A 27199-nucleotide genomic window follows, 5' to 3' on the forward strand; every position below is an offset into this window, starting at 1 on the left:
TTAACCCAATATTAATGTAAGGGTTCATTTTAGTTCATAAATTATCTTAGTTAAGAAACACCGGTGGGACGGGGTGCATTTTTGGATATTATATGATATTTAAGATGCTCAAGGAAGCGGCTGTGGAATAATTTTTTCATTTCATACTTTGAGTAGACCCAAGTGAACTGCTACCTGAATGTACAAAATACGAATAATCTGTAAAGGATTCATTTCTTTTATTAAATAAGTTCTTTTAGTGACTCAGTTATTTTAAAGATTCAATTCTTATAGTGAATCAGTTCAGTTGAATGATATATTCTAGAAATCTATTACTAGTCCCAGCATTATTCTATGAATGATGATGATCGTTGTAACTTGTAGGATTCAATCCGGAGTTGAGCCTGAAGCAAGGGAGAGTAAGTGGTCCTGGAGAAGGGAGTGAGGGGCCCGTGCAATTAGCTTAATTGTTTACGTAGATTTGAATTGTGGAAAGAGAAAGAAAAGAAAGAGAAAAGAGGATTATTAAAATTGATTCGATGGATGAGAAGAAGTAGGATCGAGTAGTAATACAAATAGAGGATGAACAAGAGCAGTAATGACAGGATTTACTCATATTTCGCAAGCTTTAAATAATAATAACGGATTCCATTTTTATTCACTATTAAAGTTTTATCAGGACGTAATTTCTAATTCATTAACACCATAGATCATTTGTATCTGTCTCCCATCCATGACTAATCATCACTCATCTAAATTGCTCATTGGCCACTCTACATTCTTACACAAAAAATTAATAAGTAGTGTAGAAACATAAATCGCATGACGTAATTAAATATCCTTCTTCAAAGTGGGAATAAAATGTCCGGGAATTAATTTTACGCGGAAATGAATTTACTAGGAATGAAATTACTACGAATGAAAAGACACCAGATGAATTTACTGGGAATAAAATTACCGGTCACAGTACCATAGGCTGTATGACTTGGCGTCATATTTTGAAAACACGCAAGCTCTACAAATATTCAATGCTAGTATCTTCCTCAGTAAAATTGTAATTTGTCCTAGGAGAGAATAGGATTGCAATCTCTACTAGTAGAATTATTGATTCTCATAGGAGAGATCATGATCATAATTTGTTCTAGGACAGATTACGATCATGATCTCTACTATGAGAATCAACGATTCTACTGGGTTACAATCTCTACACCCCAGCCCACAGGTTGTACAGGTGAAGTGCTGTTCAAAATATTGAAGATGAAGCTCCACTGTCATTAGAAAAAATTATAAATTTAGTATATACCATCAGACGAATAAGGAGAAATAACTGTACTCCTCCATCACAAGAGTCTAGGTGTGGATTTGAAACCCCAGCCAACCTTAGAGTTACAAACTTAGGAGAATCTATTTTATTGTTGATTTAGAATCAATTGATGAAAATCGAACAATTATTTATTTAACTAAAATGAGTATGGAAATAATGAGCAGATAACCTCATTTGTTTGTGAATGTAAATTTTAGAGAAACCTTATATTACATTTTATCAATTATTTACGGTAGACGTACTTGTCATGGATACAGTAATTCCATGTGTATTTGCACTTCTTTCAAACAAAAGTCGTGAGATATGAAGTAGATTTTAGGATGGATTAATGAGGAACACATATGGAGTTACATTTTATCCCATCACTGAATTAGCTGATTTTGAAATAAACACTATATCTACAACTAAGGATGTTTTCCCTTTGACTAAAGTTGTTGGATATTTTTTTCCTTTGGGTCAGTCGTTGTGGAGGCAAGTTCAAAAGTCAACTCCCTCTGGTCCAGATTCCTGACATCTGCCCCCGTATACCCAAAGATATATTTCCCTGATTTACTCAGAGGAAGTGTTTTATTAGGCTCGTCTTTAGTAATAGGGGCCATCTTAAGGGCGCCAGGTCCACCATACTTATAGCAGTCAAGGGGTCATTTTTCGTCATTAATTGATTCCTTCCCAAAGATTGACATCCATTCATGCAGTATCGTTGAATCCATATTGATTTGCTTCCCGTACAGGGTCAATGGTACACTCGACAATAGCCTTAGTGACCATTTTAAAATACTTTTTCAAGCCTTGCAGGGTATTACGGAACGCTTTTTTAAATAAACAGACCTTCGTCTAGACCATTACTATGAATATATACGTAGATTACTTAACCCCCATGTAATTAATTAAGTAATCCATGTTATATATAATAGGTTGGGTTACAAAAAAAACAAAATTTTCTGAATGAAGGACTTTAAATTGGTTCCAATTATGTATGTTAGGGTGACAATAAAATCATTTTTTTGGAAAAGTAAATAAATGGCTTAGGTTTAATTGTTCACAAAATAAATTGAGAAAAATTTTAACAGTTTTAAAGAAATATTTAGAGTTAGCTCAACGGCCCTTAGGCTATGAAAATTCACAGCTTTAACGAAAAAGCTGTGTACTTTCTTAAATTATGTCCATATTCTTCAAATAATAGTTTCTTTGTTAAAACAATAAATTGAGCATATTAAATTTACAAAAAAATATAGATTAAATAATTATTTCAACTAAAATAGTATTTATATTCTTAAAAAAACGTCAATTGAAGTTGACTGAAATTTAGTACATCCTGTTTTTTTTTTTATACTTCTTTAGCGTATTAAAAGCCAACTATTGAACTGATAAACATAAAAATTTGCAATTATCTTCCAATTACATTAAATTCAGCTAAAAAATTAAATTTTTAATAACAATGGGCGTAGTGACCTTTTTATGACTTTTTCACGAAAATTGACCACTTTAATTGAAGTTAACACTTAAAACCAGCAATTAAAATCTAAGTCACCCTTGTTGAAGATGGTACTAACAAAAAAAATCATTTGGATATATTTTTATTCCTTTTTTTTTATTTTATGATATATCAAATAAATGAACAAGTACTTAATTTCTTTATTTTTACATGTTTAGACACAAGATTTATTTCGTTCAAATTATTAAATTTTTTTAGAAATTTATTTTCAAACTAGTATATTCATATTTTCTAATAATATCATAGATATGAATAATTTCTAATTTATTCTAAGTTGAGAGATGAGATGCATTGATCCAAGTTTTCATACATACTCTTACTTCCGTATGTCATGAAGATTTTTCGGTCCACTTTACAAGGGTGAACGGTTGATTTTAGGTGGTGAACGCGGAATATTTAAACAGGACAAATGACAGATTAGATCATGCAAGAATATCGTTCAATGGATTGTCTCATCATTATTTTCTTCAGGCAAATATTGAGAAAAATAAAATCAAAAGGAAAAACTCTAGACGTAAAGTCAATGCTGACCTATTCAGAAAGGAAGGAGTATAAAATGCACGGGGAAATAATGAGAGCCAAAGTTTTGAACTATAAAATTAAGCAACAATTTATACCTCCTTAAATATTTGGAAAAGAATAACGGGTGAAGTTTATGAATGAGATTATAATAGACCATGAAACGGTACATCGACAGAAAAGAAAGCAAATTATGTTTTCAAGTCTTGATTTTCTTAACACCAATGTATACTTGGTGATATGTTTGAAATAAATGAAGAAAAGAATGCATATTGTTTTCTTTCTCACGACTTAGAAGAAGAAGTTTCTCCTCTCTTTCCTTGACGCAAAGGTGTCTTCATGGAGCACCTTCTCCCACATCAGACTGTCCATGTTCAAGAGGCTGAGGGAGAAGAGCCTCTCCTGCCCCATGGTGGTTCTTGAGCCTTCTGAGACAGGAGAATGACTCCTTCGCCTCACAGCTACTGATGGGCATTGAGGCCCGTTTCACGATCACCTTGTATAGGTCCGGCATCAAGTGAAACACTTCCGAGCTTATTAACTCTGCAGCAATTTGTGACAAAAGCATGTCTTCTGTGTCAATATCTGCCTAGAGAAACATAAATTTTAAACATATGATACAAAATGAAATAATAATAATATTAACCTTGAATTGCTGGAAGATAGCATGGTCTGACTGGAATTGCTCGACATCAAGTCTATAATGCTTGGCGACACGCTCCATGACACAGGTCTCCACCTCACTGTCATTGACGATTGCAATCCATTGTATGTATCGTCGGTGGCAAATCTGCTCACAAGCTCCGATACAATCTTATTAATTGCAACATCGAAATGTATTTCACAGAAGTAGGATTCAGTTGTTCCTTTCCACTTTACTCTCGTAGGAATCATCGCCTCCTTGAAGTCCAAATCGATAGAGTCTTCCTGGTATTCTTAACAGCAAAGTTCAATGCTTTCTGCTTCTTATGATCAATTTCCACTTGATACTTGGGAGCTTGGGGCATTCTTGTGGAATTTAACTTGGTGATCATTGTGAATTTTCTTCTGACAGGGAGAAAAAAATCATCAACTCTCTGTTAAAATGAGTTTTCCACTTTATGTGCTAATTTTTCTGATAATAAATTACTTTTTAAACTCCAATTTGCTTCAAAAATCCACTCTAAAAAGTGCATAACTATTATTTATGTCCCTTTGAAGCAATAATAATTTGATTTATCTTGTATTCACATTCTCACACTCTTAATTATTTCAAAAGTACTTCAAAAGCCAAAAATAAAAAACAAAGACGGAGACAGCATTTTTCTTATGGATTTAAAGTACTTCATATTGAGTGAATATTTTGAGTTAGATATTATTTTTTTAAGTTACTGGCAGCAATCAATGTTAAAAGTATTTCTATTAATCTTGGCTGCAATGTATTTTTTCTATATCGCCTACTTGTCGGGATTTAATTAATAAAACTATTTATTTTTATGAAAAATACACAAATCATATATACAAAGGTTTAATCATTTATATTAACAAAATGACAGGCAATATTTCAAAGATATATTATGGTCAATTATAGGGTTTGAATTCTAATTTCTGGGATGAATTGAGAGTGTTAACTGTAGTTTAAAACCTCCGTTTTATCTATTTGACTTAATTTGACCCCAATATTGACATATAATTTATTAATTTCCTAATTCAATAAATGGGGCGGGAAGTTTGTTCATTGAAATGTACTTTAATTGATTGTAAAATGTATTCCATGTTCAATTTTGAGAAAAATTATTCTAGCTTCCTTTTGGGCGGACTTGCTACAAATGTGTAATTTTATTACAACGACTCAGTACTATTAAGAGTTTTTCATTAGTTATACTTATATATAATAAATTTTAATAATGAGATTGGTAGATGGTTGGGTAAGGTTTTTTTGTTTTTTTTGGTCCACTGAAGCGGGCATAGAGCAATAGTGACTTGCGGTGATGTACTCTTGCAATGGAAACATAAACATCACGTATTCATCGTTCTTCCGAGGGAGTCAGTTTAAATTAAATCTAAATATCCTAATTTTGAGACTATATATTACTTTTGAACGACAACAGACATGGTGCATTACACTAGACGACATGAACTCATTTCCACACTCAGGGGCATCACCGAGCTAAATAATTATCTATTGTCGTCTTATTAATATTTTTATGATTATCTTTTGCAAATTCAATAGAACCATCTCGTATTCCTTCCAAAAGACTGGCCACCTCTTCATCAGCAGTTCCAGATTTATAGTTAGTTTTGTTGATTGATGACCAATTTTCTTTGAATCTTTCGAACAAAAGAACATCTGGTTTGGATGTGGCACCCATATACTCTTGAAAAACAATTCCAATATATAATTCCGATACATGGTGTCTTCAAGAAAATTGTGGAAGTTTTTTGCATAGTAATTTTTTAAGTAGAACCCAAGTTCCATTCTTGTTGCCGGTATTTGAACTTATAGAGTCAAAAGACATTGCATTGTTTTACTAAATATATAAGCACCCTTTGTTCAATTTAAAACTCATTCATAATTTATTTAATACGTCATCAAGAAAAATGTATTCAAATGATATATTTATTTGTAGGTACCATCTTCGAATAGGATGATTTAGATATTTATTTTTGGTTTTATGTGTTAAAATTGAATTAAAATGGTCCCTTTCCGTGGCCATGGTAATTAAAAGTTTAAAATTTTTTCGTTGAATTTAATGTGATTAAAATGTAATTACAAATTTTTATATTTATCAGTTCAATAGTTGGGTTTCAATATGCTAAAGAAATAAGAAAACGTTCTAGAACTAAAATTCAATCAACTACAATTGACGTTATTTTAAACATATAAATATTATTTTTGTTGAAATATTTATAAATATATTTTATTGTAAATTTAATAACATTAATTTAATGTTTTTAAAAAGAAGCTTTAATTTAAAGTAAATGGACATAATTAAAAAAAGTACTCAGCTTCTTCGTTAAAAATGTCAATTTTCAGAACTTTAGAGCCGTTGAGTTACCTCTAAATATTTTTTTAAAACTGTTCAAACTTTTGTTAAATGTTTTTTGTACAATTAGGAACAATTTTTCAACCTAAGCCATTTACTTCAGCAAAAAATTGATTTTATTGTCACCCTAATGTATATTGAGCTTAGAATGATGTCGACACCAAAATGACTCCTACTTGTTGGATAAGCACTGAGTTTTTGCACTTTTTCAAAGCCTAAAATTAAATTTTCCTCAAAAAATGACGTCACGGTCCTTTTGAATTTTATATTTATAGAGGTAGATGCCAAATCCTTTACACCACCCATCTGTTTACATTTATTTTGCTATTTATATTTCAACGCAACTTTTAATTAAATTAAAGAGGTTATAAATTAATAAATATATAAAATACAGTTGGTAATCAAAATTTTAAATCATAATTAAAATATAACTATAACATACGAACATAATTCCTTAAAGCATGACATCACACTTTCTTTTGATTTTTTTATAGATGACATCACAATGCCTTTTTTATATTTCAAATTTTGTTTATCAGACATTGGGAACAAAATTTCACCCGTCCAATAATAGTAGTAGCTGACATAAAAAGTATTCGTAACTTTATATAAAAATCTGTTTTTTATGTCTTGTAGCCAACTAAATTTGTGATTACGAAACATCATTTTTCAAGTGCAATAATGTCTATGTCAGCTGAAATAATTTTATTAAATTTTGCTAGTTGATAGAAAACTACCTTAAGTATACTGGATCATATCTGTCTTTCACCGGAAATATCTGGATATTTGACAAAAATTTAATTTAAAAAAAATCAATTTTGAATGTCTTAGAACTGTTGAAGCAAAAAATAATTTACACAGAGTTGTAGCTCGGTTCATGAAAAATAGTTAGGTTAAAAAACCGAGAAAAATAATTAAATTTGACTGAGTATTTCTCGATAGAAGAAATACATACATATATATATTTTTTTAAACAAGAAAAACCTCTAAAAGTAAGAATAACAATATGATGGTGGCGCCCTCTAGGCTTTAACCTACCCATAACAATAGGTGTGTCGATAAGAAATTTCTTTGCTTTTATTTATGTATATTTATTGTACTAGCAATTTTGATGACGTAACAGAGGAGTCAATTGTGGAGGAAATTAAAATTTATATAACTAATTGTATTAATAAATCATATTATACTATTTTATTTTCTTATCAGAAAATTCTATTAATTTAAATTTTTACTCTTCGACGATTATGGTAATAATAATAATAAAAAAAATAGATTAAAAGTTGTTTTGAATTAAAAAAAAATAGTTCAAAACGTACATTTTTAAATAAAAATAGCGAAGAAATCAATAATATATTTAGAATCAGTGGATATTATGCACTAAATATCAAATGCTCATTTGAAAACTATAAACTAACAAAAAGATCTGAATTTGTAATTTATCTTGAGTATAATAAAAATAGAGTTCAATGTAATTATCTTGCTAACATAACCGAATATGATGCCCTGAATAAGCCTATTTTTATTTTGCCTTGTGATTTTGACTTTTCTCTCTAGATATATATATATTAATACTAGGGAACTCAAGTTTTCCAAAGCATCCCCACGTTTATATAGCATGGAATAGTAAGTAATACAAACCAATAAATTATTTAACTAGTAATAGGAATTACTTTAAAGTCTCTACTCGCCTAACAAGAATCTCAATAATGAAATAGTATATGCAAGTCCTAAATAAAACCGAATGAATCAAATAATCGTAATATAATTTTGATACATTTGAAATATTGTTTTCAATCAAACAACTTATAATTAGCTCGTATGGCACACACTTAATTAATTTATTTTTCGAGAAAGTAATATTCCAATATCTTAACAAGCAATTTAGCTGCTTATAAGAGGATTCCTGAGTCAATCAGTTTGGAAATTGCAACGACGTTCAAATATTCCAATAAAATCTACAGAAGTTAAAAAGTAACTTATATTTTTTAACATATAATCAGTTAATAGTTCCCAATAACTATTTATAAGAAATAGCAGAATATTATTTTGTTTGCAGACAAAACTATAAAGAAAAGAGAGGCACTAAAGTCTAAAATAATCTTACACTTTTTTTCCAATCACAAAAGGGACTCACAAGTAATAAATAAATTACTAATAAGTTATCAGTAGTCAGACTTAAAGTGGCTAGGTTATATAATTCTCCATATAGACCATACATTTCTGGATTATATGCATCAAGGACACTTATCCATGAAATTGTTTTCTTAGAACTTCAATTAAGGAGCATTGGATGGAGGATGATAACTATCCATGTTCCTCACTGGATCTTTCAGTCGATTGTTCTGTCGTTTTTTTTGGAACTTCATAGTTCTTATATGTAGAAGTATACGATGATTCCATAAAATATCTGCAAGAATTTATATATTTTTTAGGATATATGGAATGATTCACGAGGTCAGAAGTCTCAATCATAGAGCTTGATGTGAAGCGCATTTTCACAATGCAGGATTCTTCCATTAAATAAGATGATATCCACCGAGTGAGGCACAAAGACTAAGAGGCGAGATCCCTTTCACATTAAGTTGAAGAGAGTATCAGAAAACGTATTGTCTATGGCTATTTTATATCCAAATGGAAAAAAACATGAATTCTTAGGAACGGAAATGATGGGTGGATTTGGATGAATATATCCGAATCATTCGTACGAAAGATCCATCCAAATGACTATAAATTAAATATATTTTCACGCATTTCAGAACTTTTTTTTCCTCCTTCGCTTGATAATATTTATCTATAATATATTATAATTATTAATTACTGAATTTGGGTCCGTTGTGACGTGATCAAAAAGTTGTCAGCTAATGTCAACAAGACTGCGTTGCAAGTTTCTTAGCTACACTCCTTTTATAAAGTCACCTTGACTGCATGATTCGTTGCCGCACACTGTACATATATTGATCACGTGTTCTTTGTTTCGTTCATTTGTTTAAAAATTTAAAGTTATTAGCTAGCCTAGCTAGAGCCCACAAGAGAAGAATGGATGTGGCGCTCAAGTCAAATTTTCAAACCTATCAACAGAAGAGAAAAATCGGAGATTCAGATTGTTTATTTTATAATTTATTCTATTAAGGTAAATACGGTTGGAGTTTGTGACTAACTGCGAGATCATGAACGACTATATTCTTAAGGATATCATATTTCGATTAAGAAATAACTTTGGGATTGACACTCCTCTCTCCAACACAAGTCAGAGACTTCAGGTCATAGGTATATTAATATTTCATATTCTACATCAGTCCTTAATCTTTTTATTTAAATTCTTCTTTATTTAATAACCAACATTTGATTTTCTCGTTCTCAGTTTCATTACTTGGGGTCTATGATTCCAATTGGTGTCTGGAATCAGTTACCAATCTCATTGGACAGCATGTGGAAGTTGAGTTTGAACATCAACCTCTCACAAAAGAACAAAGTCATTCCATCAAAAGGTTTGAACGTTTTAATTTATGGTCTTTGGAAATTGATAGTCATTCCATATTCCATTCTACGACTCTTTTTTTAGGTGGCTTCAGCGTTTGGATTTAGGGTATCTCATCATTCCTAAGAAAATTGAGGAGTTTTGTGCTAATAAAAAGAAATACTATCATATGTTAAGTGTGTTAATGGATAAAGTTGAACAGCACCTTGGTACAGCAAAACTCAAGTCCAATGTAAGTACAGCAAATATAATTCGAATAGAGCGTTTTCACTCAAGTCATAGATTTTTGACAAACAATAAGGGTTAAGTCCTTTTATTTGTGGGTCCCATTATCACATCCAATAGTTCACTATTTTCCTTAATAAGTATGAAAAAAGGGGCATCGTTGTTAAAAAACTTGGTTGTTTAGGTCCCTTACATGTCTGACATTAACAATGCTGACTGCAAATGAAAACGCTCTATAGTTCAATTGTCAAAGTTCATTACCCATAACAATTGTTGCAGATTACAGTTATAATTCAGAAACAGTCTCGAATGAAAATTCAATTAACATCGAGAAATCTGAGCAAAATAAGTGTATCCAATCACTCTTCTTGTTTTGACTCTTCAGTCATTGAAGAAAAAAGTATAGAAGATGTTTTCCAAGGCGGAGAAATTCCAAGGACACCATCTAAGCTCTTCTCGGCTAGTAGCCCCAACCATGAAGAAAATGAAAAGAATAAGACATTTGAAATAAAACACGAACTTTCAATAATTCCTATCTCCTTTGTTAAAGATTTTGATGATTTGCCCTATGATAACTCAAACAAAAGATCTTCTCATTACCGAAGGTCTTCATTTGATAAAAACATTATTCCAACAGGGAGGCAAATTCCAAACACACCTATAAATCAGAAATCTTTGCCCATGTTAGCCGATACAACCTTTAATCTATCCGATGACTTAAAAGACTCCTCTTCATGCTTTAATGCCTGTAAGCAGCGAGCTGTTGATCTTTCAAAAAATCTTCAAGTCAAGTCTAATAAGAGAAGAAGATCAGCTTCTAAAGATCGCATTACTAATTATGTATTGGATGAGCCAGAGTCAGGAACAGTCTGGGATAGTGATAGTGATAAGTTTACGTCCAGTTACAACTCGAATGTCAAAAATATTGATTGGGAGTCTGCCTTCCACTCAAGTGAGATATTAGAAAAAACATTAGATAATCAATCCAACATAGAATTAAAGAATAATATTAAGGATGTTGAAAAGATAGATTTGAATTCACTTAAGATAGAGGAAGTAGTTAAAGAAACAACGAAGATGAAAAAACCTAGTCGGGGTAGAAAGAAGAAAGTAGCTCTTCTGGAAAAGCAGGTTGAAGATGCTAAAAATGATGATAAATTGTTGATTACTGCTAATCGTACCTCTAGACGAAGAAAATGTTCAGTCAAAAGCCAGGACATCATTTCTGATAATAAAAAAGAAATTAATGTCGAAGATTTAACTTTTTCTTTGGACACTGTCTCATTAGATAAGTGTGATGAAGAGAAGAGCTTATCTAAAAAGATTGCTAATGTTAGAAAAGGAAAAACGCAAGCCAATGACATTGAATCAATTCTAAAAAGTGTGGATAGCAAAAATATTGGCAAGTCCAAGAAAAAAGAAAAGACAATCCAAAATAGAGATAAAGAGAATTCAGATCCCTCGATTGGAAAGTCATCCAGTAAAAACCGTGATAATGATAGTCGACCTCAAGAAACCGCAAAAAACAGTTATGCTTCAGTTTCAGAAGATAGGGATGATAGCAAAGAAGTAGTTCTTAGACGATCCACGCGTAATCGAAAGCAGAATTTGAAGTACGTAGAAGATTCAATTTTGGATGAATTGTCACTTGAAAATAATAAAGAATGTTTGACTGAAACCCAACAAAATAAATCAACACGTAGGAATGCTAAATCATCAAATATTGAGAATCGATATTATAAAAATGAAGAAGTTCCTCTCAGTGGCATAGCTCAAAAAAAGAAAAATACATCCGTTAAGAATTCCAAAATGAGCTTGAAGGCTTCGAGTTCTGAATCAACCTCTCAAATGGAGGGCAAATTCCTTGGAAAATCCATGGAATCTATTAATAATGATAATATTGTATCAGATAAGAATATTACAAAAAGGGTCTCCAGAAAAAATTTAAAAAAATAATTGTAGGTTATATTGTTATCAATATATATTTTTAAGTCGTATTTTTGGATATATTATGTCGTATTAATTCAAATATAACTATTAATTGTTAGTTTTTAAATGCTTGATGTGGTAATAATTTAAAACTTTGACCTACAATTTCTACAAAATAATCATTCAAAATTTAAAAAAAATGTATTTAAATGTATATATGTATTAAAATTAATGCAATGATTATGAATATTCTTGCTTATTAATCTATTTAGAATGCAGAAAATACTCTACATTTTTATTTATCATATATTTTTAATTTAATTGTGCTTTGAAAGTAATTTTATTTGATTGAATGATCTTGGATAATATTATTTTATAGTAGGGGAGTCATTATTTCGAACAAAAAATGTTCATTTCTTTGTGAACGACATAATTTTAATAGACAATAATTATAGAAATAATTTCAATTTTAATAATTTCCCAAAAACTCTTTAAATCTGGATTTGAAATTTTCCTTAATTTTAAGCTATTTCTTGTATTATGACTTATTAAAATCCAATTTTACATAAACAAAATAAGAAAATTAAAATTTCGTTCTTGAATCGAATATGTCATTTGTATTAATATTAAGATACATAGCCAAAATTGTCATATTTAACACTAAATTTTGATCAATAATTTAAGAGTTACTATCAGGGCCACATAATAATTAAAAACATTTTTAAATTCATGTTGATACGTCTATTGAAAATCTTTGGGTCATGATTTAATAAATCAACTTTGACGGAATTTTTTGTCCCCCTACTCAATAGACACTTGGATGTATATTTTTATAATCTTTCTAAATCGATAGTTAAATTAAAAATGACGAAATTGAAAATTATACATACGTTAAAAGTATTTACAATTGTTTTGATAAGGTTGCTACTATGTCTCAAAATTTGATTGTTTCTTCAACACAATGTGTTGCATTGTAGAAAATAAGCTTATTGAACACATTTACTATTTAATAGTCTTTCCCTTGAGGAACTAGGTTGGGATATAATATAAGTCATTCCAATAGAAATTTACGCAAGGAAATGGATTTTACTAAAATTTATTGTGTGATGTTGTTGACAGTAGATCAGCTCAGAAATAAAATTTTGGATCAAATTTATCTAACACAAAGCTTATTTTATGAAGAAAAAAAAAAGTAATCCATGCCGTTTGTGCTGGACCTTAAATTTTTAAAGGTATAAGGTTTGTTATGTAATAAAAAAATTTCGGTTTGTATTATTTTATTTATTTATGATAACAAAGTTTCAATTCAGTTTAAGCAACATAATAGGAAATATGGATTTCGAAACAAAACGATCTGCCGTACTAGAGTTGTTGAAAAATAAATGTTGCTACTATGACATCATGAAGGCCCTCAAAGTAAGCCGAATACACATTTGGAGGACAAAAAAGTATATATATATATATATATTTGAATCATCAAATTTAAAAAAAATCACATTTGAATCGAAAATCCCAGATTTTATTGTATTAATCTATATTGCAAACTGTTGACACATCACGAAATTGAGGATTTCCATGAACAAGGATGTCGTCAAGGGTATCAAATATAATACATCATTTGCTATCCATCATTCTAAAAGTTTGATGTTTATTTAAAAAAAAGTTTATCTAATATATTTCATGACAAAAAGTGCTTCCTGAATGCATCACATCCTCTAGGCCCAGGATATCCAATGTTACAAAATGAGTAAACAGAAACTCCGGATGAAGTATTCATGCAACCTTGTTCTTGCTATTAATTCCTTCGTTTTCAAAGAAAAGTGGAATTCATTATTTAAGTTGAAGTAAAATCTTAATTTTTAGTCTTCATATATTCCAGTGATGTTGTTTTTCTGTATATCGGCAAAACTTAGAGGAAAAACAAAGCTAAACTAATCATGACTTTTGCTTAGCAAATTTTAAAATATGTTCATCGGTGATATTTGATTACAAAACTCATAATTAAACTTTCTTATTTAAAAAAAAGCATTTATAGAGTAACAAGAGTTATGATGTATTGAGACACTTAAAATATATTTGTGTAATCAGTAGTGTTGGACAATATTACTTGGTTGAGTAATAAGTAACTTATTACATTTTACTCCGTGGAAAAGTATTTTAGTTATATTACATCAAAAATAATAAATTTTTTTACTTTATAATACTGATATCTCTACCCCTCATTTTTAGAAATTAAAAACTCATGAAAATTATATCTTCATCCAAAAAGTCCAAAATAATTTTTCTATCAATTGTATTTTAAAACTAATAGCAGAAAACCTATTCTTACTGGAAATTCTTGACATTAAATGCGATAAAAATCATCTATTTGATCGCTTTATATCACTAATAGCAAGTCCAATTTTCAATTTCATGGTTAAAAAGTATAATTTATGAAGTAAAAGGTAATATTCACAAAAATAAAAAAATGAACTTTTATTTAAATGAAAACTAATAAGTAGAAAAAAAGATTCAAAAATTGAATAGTTTGGATTAGAATATAGATACTTTTTTTTAAACATTTATCAAAATTTCACTTGTCTAATTTTATTGTACAATATTATTATTGATATTTAATAAATTTACTCTTGTATACAACTAGATACTTATCAATTAAATATAAACATAAGATAAATATTCATTGTATCTCTTCTTGTTTACCATTTCTCTTCCATTGTCTTTATTCATTGAATTAAGACATTTGATTAATAACCTAACTCAGGACTGATCCAATAAGTAATATATAATAAGTTATTATTAAAGAGTAATTTCCTTAGGTCTATTGCTTCTTTATTAAAGTAATTTTTTTATTCTATTAGTATTACTAACTAACGTGTTACTACACAATACTGGTAATTAATCAGTGCATGTGAATTTGTATTAATATATATGTGAATAAAAATGATGAAATATATTCATTGTTATTAGTCTATTTTTATATTCATAAATAGAATATATTTAATTCGAGGAGTGTATGAACAAAACATGTTATCTTACAACGGCATGTGCGCAATATTGGAAATTGTCCAAATTATTCTTCATGTTTAGAACTCTCTTTAATTGGAAGAGTTTTCATTTGTTTTAAAAACTTTAATATGTTCGATCCAAAGAATCTTGGATTTTTCCCGATTTATTACGAAAAATACTTGCATTTAATATCCCAATCCGATGTAATAAGTCCTAGCTCATTGGAAGTCAAATTAAAAAATCTTTGGAAACTACTTGAGCCTGAGAATCCTTTTACGAACATTAAACCCCTCTATGGAGTTAAATCAGACAAGAAGAGTGCCCATCATCGTGGCATTGGAAATTCCTATTTCTACGAAAAAGATTATTCAAATTCTCTACTACAGTACTCGCTTGCTGTCTTTATTGCTTCTTTCGGATCTATTGATTTTACCTTGGCTCTTGCGAATCGATCAGCTGTATTTCAGAAATTATCTCTGTTTGAAGAGTCACTTGTTGATATCGATTTCTGCTTACAATGTGGTTCATATCCAAAGGAAAAAGTATTTAAGCTCTACGAAAGACAAGCAGAAATTTATGAAACGATGATTCTAAGAGGTGGTATTCAAGTTTAATTATTAAGCATATTAATAAAAACTTTTCCACACTTAAGATAATTTTTCATATTTTCACGTTTAAACTTTGCAGATTATCTCTCATTTATCTTTCTTTAATTATATTTTATATTAATGTCCATTAATTACCTTGTAGATCCTTGAATCATGTACACTTAAGTGGAATCTTATTTAAACTTAACTCTATTTTTCTTTTTTAGGACAGTGGGGGTTCAAAATCTTGGTTTTAAGTTTGAAATTATGAAATATTATTTGAGGGATCTTATATCAAGTTTCTTGACCAAAATTATAGATGATAGATTTGTGAGAGATAATCTGCAAGGAAGAATTAGTTTTGTTTTTTTAACTTCTAATTGTAAAATCAGAGATTGACTTCACTTGTTTTTACATATGAACATTTTAGGGAATGATGAAAAAGTATTGAAAACTAAATTAGGAAATGTTGTTAGCTCAGCGTTAGAATATGTTGGATTATCTGATCTAAATAAAGAAAAAAAGGCTAACTTTTGCAATAATATTAAACAAAAATTAGACGCTAAGATTCCGGATAATATTGAATCAAATAAAAAAATCCGTAATATTACCAAACCATGTGAAGATACAACGAATAAAGGCTTGGAAATGCAATATGAGGAAGGAAGAGGAAGATATATGGTAGCTAACAGGGATATTCAGCCTGGGGAAACCATCATTCTAGAAACGCCTGGATCATTTAGCTTACATCCGAAAAAATTTGGCACACATTGTTTAAATTGTTTTAAGATTGTAAGTAAAACAGCTTACCCATGTGAAAAATGTACTTGGGTAACTTTTTGCTCTTTAAAATGCAAAAAAAGAAGCAATAAACTTCCATCAATATGAATGTGGGATCAATAAATGGTTTTTATCTTCGGGATTGAATATTTATCCTTTCTTAGTTCTAAGAACAATAACAAAATTAGGACCTTCAAAATTGAAAATATTAAAACCCAGTTTGTTTAAAGAAAGAGTTGAATCAAAGGAGTCAAAAGTACTTTCAGAAGAAGACATTTTTCTTTCAATTTTTCAACTAAATTGCCATGAAGAGTTTCTAACAATGGATGACTGGGGTTTGAGAGGATTCATTTCATTGTTCATTTTACATTGCCTCAAAGAGTCGGGGTTTTTGAATGATGCTCACAACACGGATGGCTTTAATGAAGAAGATTTTTTTGTTGGCTCCGTCATTCTTAGGTTATTAAATGTTTGTCCCAGTAATTGTCATGATATAAGTGAATATATCACTCCAATTAAAGATGAATTTCCTGTTACTTGCGAAAAGTCATCCCTAGGAGCTGGAATATATCCACTTCTTGCTATGTTTAATCATTCATGTGATCCAAGTTTCATGCGATGTAACATTGAAAATAAGGTAATATTTATTTGAGTTATTTTCTTTGTATGTTTATAATAATTGAATCTCATTTATCGCAGGTTTGGTGTATTAGTAGTAAAACGATAAAGAAAGGTGAAGAAGTCTTTGAAAACTATGGAATGATGTATACAATGAAAGAAAAGGAAGAAAGACAGCTAATTCTAAAAAAACACTACAAGTTTGACTGCCATTGCCCTGCCTGCAATGAAAATTGGTCAACTACAGCAACCATGAAGCAAAGAATTAGTAGCTACCCAACAGATCGTTTTGATCATTTATATTGTAGACAGTGTTTTACTGTCTTAATACGAGAAAATAAGCGATCATCTGTTATCAATTGCTTACATTGTGGCACACAAAATGACATAAATAATTTGAATTTGAAAGAATTAATGGAACTCTCAAAGGACTGCAAAAACTTGTTCACCAAAGGGAAATGGACCGAAGGGCTTTCCAAATTTAAAACTGCTGACGCCTTGCTCACCAAAAAACTCTTGAAACATCCCTTGTACGACTTTGCTGAAATACAAATTAGCCTGTGGAAAGGAATGTGGTTAGAACGGGGAAATGTTAGATTTGTCAAAGTGAGGTGATCTTTTAAATTGAAAACTTGAATTTTTCAAACCATAGAGATACTTACAACTTTGTAAACCTTTATTAAAACATTGTGTAAGCGCAAAGACAAAAAATAGAACTATGATATATGGAAATTTAAAGAAAAATATTTTTTAATCAATAATTATACATCTGATTATATTACTTGTTAAACTGGAGTTTTAAATTTTGGATTTGAACTTAAGTTAAAATGAGAAAAAAATATAATATTTAATTTTAAGAAACGTATGAATTTGAATAAAAAAAAATTAAGATCAAATTAGTACTAAAATTTTAAGTGTAATATTCGAATATAATAATATAAACTTCCTAATATGTTAAAGTTATTTAATCTTGACTTAACTTTTGTGGGACTAATTTTAGAATACCTGGCTCATCCACTTTCAGAAACGGTACAAGGAGCCTGGTATTTTAAAATTTGTGGGACTAATTTTAAAATACCAGGCTCCTTGTACTGTTTCTGAAAGTAGATGAGCCAATAACCGTAATTTTTATTTTAACTGATATCAAGTCTTTACTTTTATTGTATCACGCAACCTGTCCCGAAAAGAAACAGAAAAGGGCCCGTAATCATCCGGTAGTTATCCAAATAAGTCAATCACACCAATTGCTATTTATCTCTTAATTACTACCAGACTATAATTGTCATATTATTTCTCTACATTTTTTTAAATGAATTACGCATATATATATATACATATACATAATATAAAATTTTACATATTATTGAATTCAATACTGTATTATAATATTACTAAGTAATATTTTATTATAATAGTTATACATTTCTATTTGTATATAATAGCCAAAATGTCTTCATACAAATAATAAAATGGCCCATATATATATTAGTTAGTAGGATCTCTTGTAAGAACACATCAACTTTCAGCCAGATCGGTCTATTTCCTTCTGTTTGGCATTAGATATATTTGTTGTTTCTTTTTCAATTAAATCTTGTTGGATTTTGGTTAATTTATAAAATCATTAATTTTTTCAATTTTAGTAAAGTTCCGAAATCGCTTTTTGGCTGTAATTAATATATTTTCGAAAACTTCATTGATACAGCGGCATAAAAAATGGGCAGTATAACCTTTTAGATCAAGGAGTTTTGAATATGAGCCAATATCACTAGTGTCCAAATAACAAAACTAAAACAGTCCGAACAAGCACACTGATATGTCTTAATTTGGTTTACAATATAGCCAGCAATATAATATAAAATAACAGGTTTTTTTTTCAAGCACAGTATCTTTTTGTAAGTGAGGAGCTAGTTCTTGATAAAAGATGCAGTATTCGCTTCGTCTGATTGATTTCTTCCTTCTTTTAATTCATCAAAGAAATCGATTAGATATTACCCATCATCATATTGATAATAAGTGTAATATATTCTTATTGTTCTTTATTTCTGGGACTTCTTCCCTTGTCCCTGTTCTATCCTTCACTCCCCATCTATACATGTATATCTTTAGTACTCTATTATTAAAGTACTCGGCTAGGGGTAACATACATATATATACAACATCCCCCTTTTTTACATAATTTTTTTTTTTTAAATACAAATATAAACAATCCATCTATTCTTCCTTCAAAACTCCCATTTTCGTACTTGTGCCAAAGTTCTGACGTAGGCTTTCTTTCCTATTGTTACTCTCACCCTTCTCCCATTTCTCTTTTCGATGTGTACCTCTCTGTTTAGGTCTGGTACCTTTACGATGTCCCCTCTCTCCAAGTTTATTTTTCGAACCACTCGATGATGTTCATTATAATAACTTTCACTATCCTTTCATTGCTGTTCCTCATCATCCAGCTTCCTTATAATCCTTGGCACCTTTGTTCTGACCTCCCTATTAAAGAAGAGCTGAGCAGGTCTGTACGCAAGTAACGCGTCTTCTGCATCTCGATTTTTTTTTCAAAAAGTTATTTACGGTTTGCACCCCTTTCAGCTAAACCATTCTGGTCTGGCTGGTTTGGACAGGAGAAAGTCTGATTAAACCCCCACTCATTTGCAAAATCCGAAAACTCCCGACTCGTAAAACATGGCCCATTGTCTGAAACCAACGTACCATGGACTTTTACCATAATACCATGTCTAGCAAATAAAGACTTCAGTACTCCTACTATTGATGTTGACCTTGACTCTTAAGCTCTTCCATTTCGATGTATCTACTGTAAAAGTCCACTACTATAACATAGTCTTTTCTTTGAAACATAAATAAAACCAAAGCAACAAGTTTCTATGGTCCTGATGGCCACTCACTACGTATCAAAGGTAATCTTCTCTTGCTTTCAAACTCCGCGCACTTTCCACATGAATGTATCGTCTGCTCTACTTGTAGATACACCGGCCAGAATACGGACTCCTTCACCCTTAACTTTGTTTTACTTATGCCCAAATGTTCTTCATGCAACCGATGTAGTATATCACACCGTAATTCCAAAGGTATTACTATTCTCTCTCCGTAAACAACTAAATTAACCCTACGAAAAATGTTATCACGATATTGATAAAATGGTCTAATTTCCTCTGGAATTTGGTTAATATTTTCAGGCCACCCTTTCTCTACATATCCTAAAACTTTCCGCAGCACCGGATCTTCCATAGTCAATCTTGCTATTTCAACTAAACGCTTGTCAGATGCTGGTATGTCATCGATTATTCCTATATTAATATAATTAATATCAGCTCCAATCCTTTTGTCTGACGACGGATGACTATCCTTTGAGGCATCCTTCCCTCTTCTGCTAAAAAAATCCGCTATATGTTGCGTTTCTCTCGGGATGTACCTAATATCATAATCGTACCTCTGCATAAATAGCTTCTGCATTCTTAGAGGCAAATCAGGTAATGGTCTACTTCCCAACAGGCTTATGATCCGTCTCGATTTGAAATTTCTTCCCTCAAATAAATTCGGCAAAATATTCACAAGCCCAAACCACTGCCATAGGTTATGTTGCATGATACAATAGGATTACGACGTGTCCGGGCATGTTTCTCTTTTTATACCCTGTCCGGGGTAATGCATAAAAATAAAGTAGCTAAACGCGACCGTGCAAGCATTCCCCAACCTGAAAGATAATAAAAATAATTACGACAGAAAATTGACTCAAAGTTCTACAGCAATTATTATCTGGCGCTAATCCTTTGATTAAGAAAAATTTATATAGAAGGAATCAAAACCTACATTGAAAATATTAATTCAAATGAAAAATATCTTACCTGTTCCAGATTTCATGCACGGATGAGCCAAATAATTTTGAAATAAATATTTCATAAAAATAATTTAGAGCTTTGAATTATAATATAAAACTATTTACATTAAATAATTAATTTTTGTTTTACTGTAATCTAATTTTGTAGATCATCTTCAATTCTTAGTTATAAAAGTTATAAATATTTACAACTCCATAGCATATATAAAATCTCAGTTATTTCTTTGGCAATTGTCGAAATAATTCATTTTTCGACTAACAAAGATAAATATATTTATTTATACATTTAGGCTGAATTTAGTGCACTTTTGTTAGAACAAGCTTAAGAAGCGCCACTTCTGTATCAGAATATGTTTTTGACGAATCTGTGTATAATTACTCTCGAGTCATAACTCAGATGTATCCATTTTTCCAAATACATGGTATCTATGTAGTGTCCGGAGACACCTCAAAAAGAAACTTACTAGTAAACATGGTGAGTACCAATTTATTACTGACTCTAAGATACAATTATAAAAAATAGAAAAGAAGAACAGATTATAAACATTAGAAAATCCCCTTACTGATATTTCCTATGTAAGATACTTATATTGCGGTTACTACATCTATTACTCAATCCTAGAATTAGTAAAACATATTGTAGTGTTAAAGTATGATTTACAAAGTCAATGATGGGATGATAAAAACTGAATGATATAGTTGATTACAGAGAAAGTTAGATGAGTTTAGTAAATGAGGAGATAGTTTAAGGCAGGAAAAAAAAAAAAATAAAGTATGAAAAATTGGACCCATAACATGGATAATCAAGGAATCTGATCTAAAAGGAAGATAAACAAATATAATTACTCTTTAGCTCAATAACGGCGAGTGCTAGACTTATAAAAAATAAGACATTTGGAAAGGCCAAGAGTATTATGGAGGAGCAGATCAATAGATACTTTGTTTTCATGCAATTTCCATAACGGGAAGACCCTATTACAAATATAGGGAAAACGTACCTTGAATTATGATGAAAATTTTCAGAAAAGTTAATGCAAGAGTTAGCCTTGTGTCGGTTCTCACTCAAGACAACGGTTCAGTTCAGACCAATCCTACTTGTCGGTCCTTAAAGAAGATAAAACCGACCTCTGGTGACGCCATTGAGGGTTATTTAATTTTTTTATTACTCTGTTATAATATATAATAAATAAGTAAGAATATAATATGTTCGTTTTATATTGTGTTATATGTAATGAAAATTTTTCTTAATATATGTATATCTCATAAATTTTAGTTGGGTGAATAAATCATTGATATTTTTATAAAAAAATACCAAGGATTGAGAGTCCTCAGGACCGGTTCTAAGACTGGACTAGACCGAAAAAAATGGTAGCGATACAACAGAAGCAAGAATATATGCTTCTAGCTCTCTATTTGTATTCCTCGTTAGAGACTATAAATAATAAATCCTGTTTATGCCTCAAACCAAATAGGTCAACTGATATGAATTGAGTTTCAATGAGTGCGAGAGATATATTTATATTATCTTTCGCAAGTTACAAAATAACATGAAGTTTATTCTAATTCACCATTAATCAACTAAATTTACAGATAAGAGTAGAAGATGTCAGATAACTTTTTAGTCCATGGAGTTGACCATCAATCCCTTTCTAATATTACATTTCTTCAACATATCACTAGGAGATTTAACACATTTAAGTGAGGAAGTTTTATAGAGAAACAATCAAGACTATTTAATTGATGAGTAATAATTATCGTTTATGAGGCAATATTCGCTATGCCATTCGACTGAGGCTGAAGTAGTAAACTAGTGCATAAATTTTTGTCTCCTATTCCTTATGAAGTCATTAATGCCATTTTGGCATATTATTCAGGTTAAAGGACTCTAGGTAAAGAGTGGAAACTCAAGGTAAGGAAGGAAAGATTTAGGAGCTCTAAATTCTGATTTGCTTAAAATTAGAAGCTGCTATATGTTCCTCCAGGAAAGCAGTAAGCTTGAACAGGCTGTCTCTACCCATGTACAGACCCTAATATGGCTATGCCCGAGTAAAAAGAGAAGAATAAGGGCAACTACGTCACAACAATAACACGATATTATAGGTCGGTGATAGGAAGATAGTCTTCTTTGTTTTAGATTCAATAGTTTATTTTTCCCTTAACCGCTCTTTCCCTAGAGTCCTTTAATTTAGGTTAACATCACGGCCCATAAGTGAACCTAATATCTGGAGTGAATCAAGGGTAAGTCACTTAACTCATGTAGGGGAATGTGTATTTATTATATTTAAAAATCAAATGCAAAACCTAATTAACTCTGCACAATATTACTCCATTTTTATTTCAATAGCATCAGAAAATTTATGTGAATTCACGTGCTACAATTAATATATCTTCCAACAAGACAACATTTTCGAGCTGAAATAAAAATGTTTTTTATTAAAAGACTTGTGTAGAGCAGTGTTAACTTCGTCAAGCCTGACGGGACGAAATCATTTCGTTAACAATTTTTTTTTTTCATAACCAAGACGAGACGAAGACGAAAATCCAACAAAAATCATGACGAATACAAGACGAAGACGAAAATGTGACAAAAATCATGACGAAAACGAAACTGGCGAACACAAAATTTGACGAAGACGAAACTCCGACGAAGAAGAAATAAAATATAACTTCGACGAAATAATGACGATGTCTGACGAAGATTAATTATATTATGACACTGACGAAACTATGACAAAAACTAATTACTTACGATTACAAACCCAAAAAATATCGATGCAATTACTGATGCTGATGATTCGTGCAACATACCCCCATGGTATGACAACAAACTCATAACACAAAACTTTTTTTTAAGCATATTAAATTTAATTAAAAATTAAGTGTCTGCGTAATGCCTATGTACATGTTACCGGGAATGTGCAAAATGCACAACAGAGTGGGCAATGTGCCAAAATTCCCATCAAAGCGAGCATTGTCCAAAATGGCTGATCAAATCGTCATTTTAACTTCATTTACATTGTCAGGTGAAATGATTGTTGGTAAATTGATTATTAAACAATTCCATGCAGAACAATTTGGTCGTTAAGGATTTGATTATGATACAATTTGATTGCTATCAATTGATACTCTGGTATATTTCCATTGAAGTAGATATAGTGTTCACATAATCAAACTATTGTATGATAAGAAATTGTCACGAGAGACTCACCTCTATTTTGCAAAATATACCGAGGACAACTTGTTGTGTAGGTGGACAGCTGGTCCCTAAGAGGGATCAAAACCTATCTCCATCACTATCCTTAGTTTTAAGAACCCCTTTTAATATATTACCCCGGTTGTACAAGTGAACCAATGGTCCAAAAAGTGGCTCATTATCCATCACTTCCCTAAGCATCAAGGACCTCTTTTGATATCCTATAATACACCCCTCCCATAGGTTGTGCAAAGTAATTGCAAGTTCAAAAAGTAGATCATTAACCACCGCTACCGCTTCCCTGAGAATTAAGTATCCCTTTTAATATCATATGATACACTCCAGCTCATGGGTTGTGCAAGTGAACGCTGGTCGAAAAGGTGAGTCGTTATTTATAGAACTCTTGAACTTTTTTTGGTATTATACTTAGTGGTCTTTGTAAAGGTATGTGTAACTTTAGTTGTGGTTTATGACCGGCATGTAGCTCCTCTGCAGCCAGAGGTTTAGGTGTTTTTAACACTAAAAGCCAAAAAGGTAGGAATTTGAAAGGACGTGATAAAATTTGGGGATATCAGGTTGACTACAGCAACAATTAAAGATCTAATAAAAATTTACATTAAAATTTTGGATCTTATTTCATAAAATTCGAACTACCCAGTTATATGTAATATTTCAAATAAATATTATTAGTTTGTTCAAAATAGACATAAATAAAAAACTTATTTAAATATACTTTTCAACAAAAAATGTAATAATTTCACAAAATCATCTTTTTGAACATAACTTTAGGTAACTAATGTTACCTAATGTTATGTCAAGCTTAGAAACGTTTGAGAGCCATAACTATAAATTGCAAAATAGCATTTGTTATATTTGTAAAGTAAAATATACAAAATCTGATAAATTTTAGCCTCCCCAAAAACACTCTATATCGTTGTCAATTTAAAATAAGGCCACGACAATATTTCAAGGATAAACCTCATTTTTGAATTGATCTCATAATAAAAGTCCATATTTATTGGTATGTCCCAACTAGAAGAGATAGAAAAAAAGAGGGACAGAAAGAAAATTGAGAAAAAGAACAGATATATTATACCATTTGTTATAACATATGTTTCAACCTGTATGAATTAATTATTTCAAGCTCCATGGACTCCAAATGACTCGTTGCATACACGTAGTGAGTGAGGAATTCCAAAAGACGTACATTCAAGGGAGTCCTCCGAGCCAATCATTTTTCTTTTTCTCTCTTTTTGTTTATATTTTTCTTCTTTTTCTCTCTCTTTGTTTCTATCTCTCTAGCTGGGGCCTCACCTCAAATTGACAACGATATAGAGCGTTTTTGGAAGGCTAATTGTTTAAATTAAAGTTCATACTTCCAGCTATCCAATGAGAAACTTTTAAACTTTTTGGATTTATTCGTCTTGAAGCTATGAGCATCTGAATAAAAAGCACCTATTTTCCACTTTAAACAATGATAACTCGAGTTATAAGTTAAAACCATTTTAAAATGTCTGCAGAATTTTTTAACATTTGGTTTTAAAATATAATAACCTAACTTATCCTAATCTTCCACCTCTAAGGGTTAAAACAGCTTTGAACCTTAAAAATAGCTAAAAATAAATAAAAAATATGACCTTTTCCCGAAAGCTACGATCCTTTGAGATAAAAAATAAGTTTTTGTACAATTTTAGCTGCTGGACAGTGTAATTAATAAATTATAAAACGCCAAACAAATTAAATACGTAAATATTCGCTATTACGACTACGAATACAAATAAAAAGGAACATTGACCACAAAGAATGAGAATGTCAATTAAGTTCTATATAAGATGATTAAGACTAACTAAGTTTAGAAATTGCAATTATATTAAGGTTTTCCAATATAAGTCTTCAGAAGTCAAGAGATAACTTATAATTTGTTATCACATTATCACTTAGCACTCAAAAATTTACAAAATCTATTTATGCAGATAACAAAAATTTTAAATATGGATTGCAGACAAAAGTATCGAGAAAAAAGGCTGCATATTCATTAAGAGTCTATGATTGACTCTTACTTTTTTCCAAGGCATTTCTGCCTTATATACATCAATGAAACTTGATGATTAATAACAATGAAATATTTTTCTCAGAATAAGGCGAAAAAAAGTCGATTTTAGAAGGAACAGGCTTCAAGAGTTTCAACAAAGGAGCTGAGGATGAGAAATAATAATTCTCTGTTTCTCACTGGGTAATCCATTCGGGAATTATTTATTTTTGTAGAACTCTAAAGTTACAAATAACTATTTATATGTAATATCAGAATATAATATGCATTGTAGACCAAAATATGGAGAAAAGAGAACCACATTATCTTTACAAGTCTAAAACCATCTTGCACTTGTTTTCCAATGACAAAAGAGACTCAGTAGTAATAAATAAATCAGGCATGAGATTGAAGTGTCCAGGTTGAATAATTATCCGTATAGACCGTATATCATAAAGTCTAACTTATAAATGGAATTGATATAAATCTGATTGCAATGAGTGATTTCTGCATTATATATAATACATCAAGAGCACTGAACAACTCTTATTAATCAATAGTTAGAAGAAACACTTGCACAATCAATGGTCATAACATTACAGGAGACGAGATTCATCGACCGAGTGAAGCACTTGTTCAAGGGATCCCTGGTAGTTTTCCTCGGATGAATTTTCCCTCATCGTCCCTCGTGGAATTTGGAATCCAAATTCGAACATGTCTTGAGATGCATAATCAAATTATAAGTATCTTCCTTCGATTGCCTCGATCTTCCTTTTACCGGGCAAGGCGATTTTAAATTGGCATTGAAATCGGTAAGGTTAATGTATTTCTATTAAAAATGGAATTCGGAAAAAAATATGAAGATAATCAAAGGTGTTAATCTGGTATGGAATGGGCATGTAAAAAAAACAACAATTGAAAATCAGCATGGTAACCCTAACAATTTAAAGAATGTTTTGGAGATGAGAAATAATAATGCTCATTACGTTTCATTAGATCAGCTACAATCAGCTGTGACAAGAGAGAAAGGAAAGAAGAATATACAATAGGATAATTGCTACAATTACTCCAATTTAAATCCCCAATTCTACTCTAAGTCCAACAAGGACTTACAATTGTAACTCTGCAACAAATCATCAGGGTTGGGCTCCGTCTTTTATGAGT

The 27199-nt window shown here is 30.6% G+C and overlaps 2 protein-coding genes, 2 long non-coding RNA genes and 1 other non-coding gene across 6 annotated transcripts; 2 read left to right on the forward strand and 3 right to left on the reverse strand.

The window, feature by feature from the left end:
• Window positions 1-2933: 2933 nt before the first annotated feature.
• LOC121122110 (uncharacterized) lies at window positions 2934-6138 on the reverse strand. Its single transcript, XR_011781169.1, has 2 exons — window positions 3964-6138; window positions 2934-3906 (listed from the first exon to the last, which is right to left on the reverse strand). It is a non-coding gene; the product is annotated as an uncharacterized protein (transcript).
• A 3300-nt stretch (window positions 6139-9438) lies between these two features.
• Window positions 9439-10447, reverse strand: LOC121121540 (uncharacterized). 2 transcript variants are annotated; one of them, XR_005865512.2, is made up of 2 exons: window positions 10308-10447; window positions 9439-9967 (listed from the first exon to the last, which is right to left on the reverse strand). It is a non-coding gene; the product is annotated as an uncharacterized lncRNA (long non-coding RNA). The 2 variants fall into 2 exon arrangements; XR_011781290.1 differs by having other exon boundaries at window positions 10027-10327.
• LOC121121539 (uncharacterized) lies at window positions 9471-12222 on the forward strand. Its single transcript, XM_040716495.2, has 4 exons — window positions 9471-9610; window positions 9705-9831; window positions 9906-10053; window positions 10326-12222. Exons 1-4 carry the CDS (start codon window positions 9511-9513, stop codon window positions 12000-12002), a joined length of 2052 nt encoding a protein of 683 aa, XP_040572429.1. The 5' UTR covers window positions 9471-9510; the 3' UTR covers window positions 12003-12222.
• Window positions 12223-13013: 791 nt separating this feature from the next.
• On the forward strand, window positions 13014-17698 carry LOC121121585 (SET and MYND domain-containing protein 4-like). Its single transcript, XM_071890198.1, is given in 4 exon segments — window positions 13014-15578; window positions 15999-16454; window positions 16456-16985; window positions 17048-17698. Coding segments are annotated over 4 exon segments (1989 nt in total). The 5' UTR covers window positions 13014-15109; the 3' UTR covers window positions 17582-17698.
• Window positions 17699-19142: 1444 nt separating this feature from the next.
• LOC121121904 (uncharacterized) lies at window positions 19143-23651 on the reverse strand. The gene is made up of 4 exons (XR_011781292.1): window positions 23563-23651; window positions 21812-21917; window positions 20406-20669; window positions 19143-20345 (listed from the first exon to the last, which is right to left on the reverse strand). It is a non-coding gene; the product is annotated as an uncharacterized lncRNA (long non-coding RNA).
• Window positions 23652-27199: the final 3548 nt, after the last annotated feature.

This window comes from Lepeophtheirus salmonis, chromosome 7, assembly GCF_016086655.4.
Source record: "Lepeophtheirus salmonis chromosome 7, UVic_Lsal_1.4, whole genome shotgun sequence".
Lineage (NCBI taxonomy): Eukaryota > Metazoa > Arthropoda > Copepoda > Siphonostomatoida > Caligidae > Lepeophtheirus > Lepeophtheirus salmonis.